We start from the raw sequence: 8,547 nt of genomic DNA, 5'->3' as shown, positions 1-8,547 counted from the left end.
CCACCCACTCCACCCAAGGAATCAGGGGCAGCCCACGTCCCGCCCGGTTCGGTGCCCAAGGACTTCACGCTGCAGACGCGCTGAAGAATCTTCGGCCAGGGGTTTGGAGGTTAACTAGCAAACGCAGTGTGAGTCACGGCGGCATTAGGAACTGAAACCAAGTGTTAGCCATGCCCAGGTTTACCCTCCAATGCTGACGGTGAAACCAGGGAGCAGTGACATCAGGACTGGGAGCCAGCGCTGACGCAGCTCCACCGCCTCCCTCCCCACCCCACACCCGTGGCGCGCGCCGCCGCGCTCAGCCTGCAGACAGGTCTTGACATCCCTCCTCAGAGAGGAGCAAGGGAGTCGGAACAAGTCGGGGCATCTCCCTCGCACCTCCCGGGAGCGCCAGCCCAGCTAAGTCTAGCGATTGTCCGCCAGCCAGCGAAGACGCTTCCTCTGAGGCAAGCTTGGACACTCCCCTACCCCTCCGGGTGAAACGAATTCCAAGTGGCCCATTCGGCTCCTCGCCCCCCTCCCACTCCCTGCAAAAAAACTTGGCAACTCTGAGGTTTCTTGCGGACCAAAACCTGTAATTAGCCCTTTGTGCTCCCTTTGAGGGGCAGTCGTGACTGGAAACCGAGGAGTCAGACTCTCTCGAAAACACCAACAAAGAACTATATTTAGTTCTGAGCTCTCAGCCTAAATGCCTCTTATTTTTTCACTTTTACTTCAAAACGCCTGGGTTGGGGAAGTGGGAGGCAGGGGGTGGGGGAGCAGCGGAGAAAGAACAGCTGTGCCTCCGCCTCTCCTCTCAATCTCTATAAATAACCAATCGCGAGCGGAGGCTACTTTTTAGCCAATGAAGCGCCCCAAACTGATAAAGCCTTGGCGGCAGCCAATCAACAACACTTAGGGGTGTGAGACTCGCGTCCCGAGACCAATGAGTGCGGCGTCTGGGAGAGGTAATTTGAGCTAGAGTGTGGGTGTGTGGTGCAAAAGCTTCCTACTTCCAAGCCCAAAAACCTGCTCTGCGACTGAGCATGCCCTGAACTAACTGCGGGCGCCCGGAGACTTCTGGATTGGGATGTAATCTAGTCTCCGGGTTTTGACCGCACCCGAGCGGGGAGGTGGGTACGACCCGCGGGACCCTGCCCCGAGAGAGCTGCAGGTACCAGAGGCTACCCCTTTCCTAATCGGGACAGTATCTCAGGCTTGGAGTACCTCCTGTTTTCTTTGTGCAAGGCTGCAGTGCACAGAGTAGCGTTTCTGTGGCGAACGGTGTAGAAAAATCAATGGGGCCGGGATGCTCCGCCGGCTGCTCGTGCATTCCACGGCACCCACATGACTTCGGGTTTCCGGCCCCAGACACACGCCCGCCCCGGGCTGGGTGAATGGCGTCCTTGGGCCTTTGATAACGGGAGTTGGCAAGACCACAGCCTACTCCATCCTGAGGCGGCCCGCCGCACCCACATGCTTCTCGCAGAGCCGCCGCCCTTGTCCACCACTCCCACAGCTGTAAAAGAAAGCGGCCTGCATACTCCCTACAGCGCTCTCCTCGCTCCACTGTACGCACACACCCCATCTCCCAGCCAGTTCCTAACTCGCGCCACTCCCCAAACTGGACTCAAATCCGGAGCCCCGCCTACATCCCCGCCCCCTCCCGGCCCCGCGGAAAACCAGGAGCGGCCGCTTGGGTAAGGCGCGGCCGGAACGCACTGGGCATGCTCGCCGGGGAGGGGAGGGCCGGGCTGCGCGCGGCGAGTAGGAAGCCCTCGCCCAGTAGAGGCTGCGGGAGAGAGCGCGATGGGCCGCGGCGGTGGGCGCACGTTCCGCGGGGACTCATGCCACGCGCGTCCCGTCCCGACGCGCAATTAGCAGCCACCTCCGCAGCCCGCCGCCACCGCCTCCCCGCCCTCCCGGGCTGCCGCAGCTAGGAGCTCCAGCCATCGCCTCGCGCAGGCTGCGGGCATTGTCCTCCCGGTTCGCCGCCCGGGCTCCTGCTGCTGCCGCCGCGGACTGCTGCGGGGCCCCGACCCGCGCCCCAGGGACACGCCGCCGCCGCCGCGGGCCGGCCCGGCGCCCGGCCCCCGCTCGGTGGTTTCCGCCCTGCGTTCTCTGGGCTACTCTCTCCTGGGTTTTTCCTGAGGAGCTGAGGAAGGGGAAGAGAAGTCCAGCCGCCAAGCCCAGCCTTCTCCGGCGCGCAGCCCCGACGGGGCCGCGGCAGGCGCGGCGAGAGCGCTGACGGAGCCATGAGAGAGTACAAAGTGGTGGTGCTGGGCTCGGGCGGCGTGGGCAAGTCCGCGCTCACCGTGCAGTTCGTGACGGGCTCCTTCATCGAGAAGTATGACCCGACCATCGAAGACTTCTACCGCAAGGAGATTGAGGTGGACTCGTCGCCGTCGGTGCTGGAGATCCTGGATACTGCGGGCACCGAGCAGTTCGCGTCCATGCGGGACCTGTATATCAAGAACGGTCAGGGCTTCATCCTGGTCTACAGCCTCGTCAACCAGCAGAGCTTCCAGGACATCAAGCCCATGCGGGACCAGATCATCCGCGTGAAGCGGTACGAGCGCGTGCCCATGATCCTGGTGGGCAACAAGGTGGACCTGGAGGGCGAGCGCGAGGTCTCGTACGGCGAGGGCAAGGCCCTGGCTGAGGAGTGGAGCTGCCCCTTCATGGAGACGTCGGCCAAAAACAAAGCCTCGGTAGACGAGCTGTTTGCCGAGATCGTGCGGCAGATGAACTACGCGGCGCAGCCCAACGGCGATGAGGGCTGCTGCTCGGCCTGCGTGATCCTCTGAGGCGGCCGCCGCGCGCCGGCAGCGCTCTGCGCACAAAAGCCAAACGCATCCGACTCTCTAAATGTGATTTCTTTCTTGCTTTGAGATTGGAGACCACTTTGCATTGGCCAGGGTGTCTTGGGAGCCCGGCTGGCCTCCGCGGCCGGCGTCCCCTGCCTCCACCCTGTACCCGAGGGGGTGTCCCGTCCTGCCCATCCGATACTCTGGTGGAAATGTGGTTCTTTGCAGCATGTACGTTTCTCCCTGATTTTGGTTGATGCATATTTCCCCGTTTAAGTAGCCGTTAGGGCGCAGTATCGGCAGCTTGACACCCACCAAGCAAAAGTTTCAGCCTGGAAAAAAAATGGGAGGGGGGAGGGGTGGAGGAAAAGGAGGGGGAGAAGGTGGAAATGGTTTTTCTTTTTTTTTTTTTTTTTTTGGTCAACAACCGTTTTTCTAGTTCCAAGTTTTAAATACATGGAAGGAAGTCCGGGAGAACCATATGAAGGAGCAGGAGGAGAGGAAGAAACTTTTGTTTTTTTCCTTGTTTTCCAGGAGTAGCTGGAAGTTAAGATTGGGTTCCTTTTCTGCCAGCTTGGAAGGGCAACCCCATGACTGATTGCGATTCTGAGGATGTCTATGCAAAGTTGGATTCTTGTTACAGTGTATCCAATCTGAAGTATTGCACATCTGAACTGGGACTGTTAACACTGATGCCAATACAGTGTGGGGTGCCAGAAAGTGTCTGCTGATATTTGTGGAAAAAAAAATCTATTTTGTTTACCTACTGTATCAAAGGGGAGTCTGGGGGAGAACGGTAGTATTTTTTTTTTTTTTTTTAATCAGCTGTGAAAAAAATGTTACAGATCTGCACATTTTCGTGTGTACTATGGTGTGTGTGTGTGTGTGTGTGGTATGTGTGTGTTTTAAGTTTAGCCTTTTGTTTTTGTTTTTTTGGTTGGCAGTAACCGATTTTAATGACTAGCTTTTTAAAATACAGTACAAAGACTTTGTAAATGTGATTCAGGGCCCCCAGCACCCCTGTGTCTGCAGAGTGCCTTCAAAACTCAGCTGTTCCAGCCGGTGCCAACCTGTGAACTTCCCACCATATCCCAGAATCTGCTATTCCCCAAACCACTTCCCAGTTTCCTTTCAATAATCTTTCAGAAGGAGCCAGGACAATAGGGCCTGTTGTTTAGTGAATTTCTTTATTATTTTCAGCCTTTAAAATGTAATTTCCATCTCTTGCAATGAATTTGTTTCCTTTTTTTTTTTTTTTTTTTTTTTGCTTCATTTTGCTTAAGTTTTCAGGTATTTAGCTCCCCTTTTATATTATTTTTAAATTTTTAAATTACCTGTTGTAGGGTGTTCCTCCAGAAGCAAAGAGCAAAATTTTACTGTTGCGATGTACCAATTCTAACTAATTGTAATTTTTAATTTTATGCGTTTAATCATTGTCTCTTCATTTTAAGACTTTTAATACAAATGTCATTTTTAAAGAAACCCAAAACTATTGTTTGTGTTTCTGTGTTTCATATTCAGTGATTTAATACAGTATCATGGCTGAGGTGGATGGGGTAGGTGCATGATACTCTCCCGAGCTATTTGTGAAATTTTAAAGACAGAAGTGTCTCAGTGACAAGATGGATGACACTACTCCCAACTTTTTAAATTTGGAGAAAACCATCAAGGTCGAGGAAGCCCTGGGTATGGCCATTACCATCTGATTAGAAGATGAACAGGTATTTTGAATCTGATCTGATGTGGAACAGTTTACCTCATTGTAGGTAGGGAACAAGAGAACCCATCTATTAAAATTGCCTTAGATCTGGGAAAGTAACCATCCATCTGGCAAAGTAGGATGGCGCTTTAAAATTTTTCTTCCTTTTTTCCCCATGTTTATATCACACATCAAGTCGAAAACATGTTTGGGAAAGATGGTTTTCAATTCTTAAGTTATACCTAGTGATGTTTTTTGCAGTACATTTGAGTAGGTTGTGGACACTGTCTCAACCCTTTTGAGGTTTTGATTTGGAAATAGATTTAAAAGAAAACAGGCTAAGATAATATCCTTGTTCTCCTTTACACCCTGCAGTTTGGACCATATTTGACCTCATAAGTTTTTCCTTTTAACAGTAGGAGGCAGTGTGAGCTTTTTTTTTATTTTTCTTAAGGTGGTCTTAGTAATATAACGTGTTCATACATATCAACAGAGTACTTGGTATACCTTAGGTCTATGAAGTGCAGCTGAAATCTGAAGAGTCTTGACAAAGGGATTTATACCCTTGACAAAACCAAAAGAAATTACAGGCCACAGGTTTCTTTAAAGCTGTGTTAACATATCTTGCCTTAAAATGTGTGTGTGTGTTTTTGCTTTGCTTTTTTTGTTTTTGCCCAGGAGGCATCTTGGTACTCCAGCAATGGAGGAAGAATAGAAGTTTTGCCTGGCGATGGTCCTACTGCCATTTTTTTTTTTTCCCACTCTGATCTCACTTAAGTTTGATATCAAACACAATTGGGAGACAATAGTATCAATATTCTAAATGTAGAAATTAAAAGATTCTGTATAAATTTATGCCTTTGCAAAGATTCATTCTTGTATTTGAATAAATTTAGTTGCTAAAGTAGATCCAAAGTGTTAAAAATGCTGAAGTCATGTCTGGAGGGTTTTTTAAGAAAAGGCATTTGGCATTTGACTGTCTTGTGTTTTATTTTTAAGTTTTTGGAAACCTTTTGACATAAAATGCTGCCAAGTATCTAAGAAATGTATATACTGACGAAATATTTGAAAGTGGAAAATTGGAAATGAAATACATTGCTGGGTGTGTTAATCAGCTTCGCCCAGGATTTAGTCACGTGGAGGGCTTCTTTATAGGTCTAGGATGGCAGAGCAGAAGATTTTAATATGCTTTTATTAAGTACTGTAAAATAAATGCTTTTTGGATTCTTAATGAAAGCAATTTTATGTTTGCCTGAAGCAAGCAAATAGTGTTTTTGATTTTATCCCATATTTTCTTGGTAAAATTGACAGAAATTAGAACACTGCTATTTTTTTCTTAAAAATATTTTTAAGAATACGTTAGATTCTTTGGCTATTAAGAATCCCTTCTGGTATTAGGGTGTGAAGAGATAAGAGCATTTGTTTCAATGAAAAAGTTAGTGTTAAAGGAAGTGAGTCAGGGAGGGCGGAGTTTGTTGTACCGCAATCACCTGTCAAAACAGAAATTGGGTGGGAAAGGAGTCTTTATCTTAGGGAGCAAAAGCTGACTTTTAAACTTGACCCCTGCTGTTTTTAAACAGCTTTTCCTTTTGGTCTCTGACAGTCAACCCAGGTTTCATGTTATGTCAAAAGGGTTATTTTTGTCCTCCTTTTTTAATAGCCTCAGGAAAGTTAAAGGTATTATCTTAAGTCTAACACTCTCTAGTCTTTGAGAGTTATGGTTCTTTGGTAGAACAATTTCCATGTTGTTAACTGTTGTAGACTTCATTGAAACACATTTTGGGACCAGATGTATTTGGGGATAGAATTCTTTAAATTTATGGGACTTCATGCTTCCTGATTACTTTTTCCTGTGGTTGGGAATCCTAGAATGCCTGATCTATTTGATCTGTTCAGGTAGTTTTGTTATTGTACCCTCTTTGGGGTCATATTCTAGTATTTCTCACAGGGGGTATGAGAAACAGAAAGCTATATGTAGCAGCTGGTCTTGAGAAATAGAAGCACCTTAACTGTCGTAAGAGCATAGATTTTTGTTTTTTCCGCAACAGCCAGAATAAGTTCCTGCATTATAAGTATAAAGGGAACCAATATTTAATTTGGAGATGATCACTGTTAAAATGATACCAAACATTTGTCACAGTGTCTTATTTGGGGGAAGTTTGCTAATACAAATTTTGTCTGTGAAAATATAGTAAATTTTAAAATACTAATATAACGTGGTATTTTTTATTGCAGTATTTTATGCAGACTATTAGGAATGATTCGATGCATTTAATTGAACAGAGTGCTAGTTCTAGGTGAGATCTTTATCTATTAACAGGATTTTGAAACTTTGAGAAGGCTATGGGGATCATCTAGTCCAAAAGTTCTCAAACTTGACCATATATCAAAATCACCTGGAGCTTAAAACATGTACTGCTGGGACCCTCCTCCAGTTTCTGATCCAGTGGGTCTCGGGTAGGGTCTCAATTTTCATTTCTAACAAGTTTCCAAGTGATTGTGTTATTGCTGTTCCAGAGACCACACTTTGAAAACCAGTGATCTAGACTGAACTGCAAATTAGTACTATACTGAGAGCCACCTAGATATTGAGACACAGACTTATGTCACACGTTTTGGAGTGCTGTCTACTTCAGTTAGGGAATAATCTCTATTGAAATCTACAGCTGAAGAGGACATATACCATTTATACTAAGACTAACTGTTGTGTGTGAAATAGAATAAGCATGGCGGGTAGTTTTTTATCATTTTCACATTATTACAGCAACATTTTGACTATGGTTTTCAATGTTAATTCAGAAGTTGACTTTAAATGAAAATGTGGTTAGAATAGAGGCATAGCCTAAGTGATCAGAATCAACATTCCCCTTCTCCCCAACCTAGGGAAAAAAAATTTGAAAAGTATGTCTTCAATAAAAGGGGACACTTTAATGTATTTGTCTTCTCTTCAACATTAAAAAACAAAGATTTTAAGTTTTCATGGCAAGGGTTCTAAAAATCATTGTGTTAGAGAATTTAAATCTTCAGATCATGGTAAGCATATGCGTATGTGTGTGCTCAATTTCTTAGATTTCCAGGTGTTAATTCCTTCTCATTTAGTTCTACTGTAATCCATTCTGGGAAAATGCATACCACAAAACTGTGTATCTTGCAGCTTCTTTTGTTATGCATCTTAATTCCCTCAGAAGGTGCCAGAACTTTATGTTACAGATGTGGGTTTTTAAAGACAGTTTGGGGGGCTTCTAAAGAAACAATAGTAGATCTAATTACAAGTACTGGATTGCTTACTTCAAATTTCTCTTTTACAATTTAGAAAGTTTAGTACCAGTTTATAGACTGAGGGAGTAATAGCTACTATTTAGATGCTAAGAATAATATCATGCTTGGGTGGGGAAGAAAGGCCCTTACTCAAATCTCCATTTTCATTTTTAACGCTTCCTGGACTTCAGTTATTTTCTTGCTTTTGTCTCAAGAATAATAAATATTTTTGGTGAAAATTTTTTTTTGTTGAACCCTGTTATTGTTACTGTCATTTTCATAGCACAATAGTCTACAGCTCTCTGTAGTAGCTTAATAGCTATTTGCTGAATGAATGGAACATGGAGTGTTACATCTGAAACTATTCTATTAGAAGGTAAAAAATGTTGATTGAAGAATGGTAGGATTTTATTTTCCCTACCTATGATAAATTTATTAAGATTGTCTTTGGAGCTATGTCTTCCATTCCAACTACACAGAAATAAATTTTTTTTTTTAAGTTTAGTTTGCCCATCTGATAAAGGAACATTCCTATATGCTGTTCTAAGGTTCATTTTCAACAAAAGTTACAGACATTTATGGTTGATAGTTTGGGATCTATGACAATTTTAGGGAACTCCATAATCAAAAGGCTATTGCTGGTGATAGTACAATGAAACGCTGACTTCAGTATATTTTTTTCTTGGCTTTCATTTTATGGTTTTTTCTACTACTGTTAATATGGACTAATACTTGATTTTATGAACCTGTTTTAATTTTAGGGTTATATTTATATTGGAATAATATATTTTAAAAGTGTCCTAT

General features: G+C 45.0%; 1 protein-coding gene across 1 annotated transcript; it reads left to right on the top strand.

Moving 5' to 3' along the window:
- The first annotated feature begins 1,755 nt into the window (after window positions 1-1,755).
- RAP2B (RAP2B, member of RAS oncogene family) lies at window positions 1,756-7,977 on the top strand. The gene has a single exon (XM_025377754.1). The coding sequence runs from the start codon at window positions 2,235-2,237 to the stop codon at window positions 2,784-2,786; it is 552 nt and encodes a 183-aa protein (XP_025233539.1). The 5' UTR covers window positions 1,756-2,234; the 3' UTR covers window positions 2,787-7,977.
- The last annotated feature ends 570 nt before the right edge of the window (window positions 7,978-8,547 follow it).

Source organism: Theropithecus gelada, chromosome 2 (genome assembly GCF_003255815.1).
Source record: "Theropithecus gelada isolate Dixy chromosome 2, Tgel_1.0, whole genome shotgun sequence".
Lineage (NCBI taxonomy): Eukaryota > Metazoa > Chordata > Mammalia > Primates > Cercopithecidae > Theropithecus > Theropithecus gelada.
The sequence above is the reverse complement of the archived record's forward strand: the minus strand, read 5'-3'. Positions and strand labels throughout refer to the sequence as shown.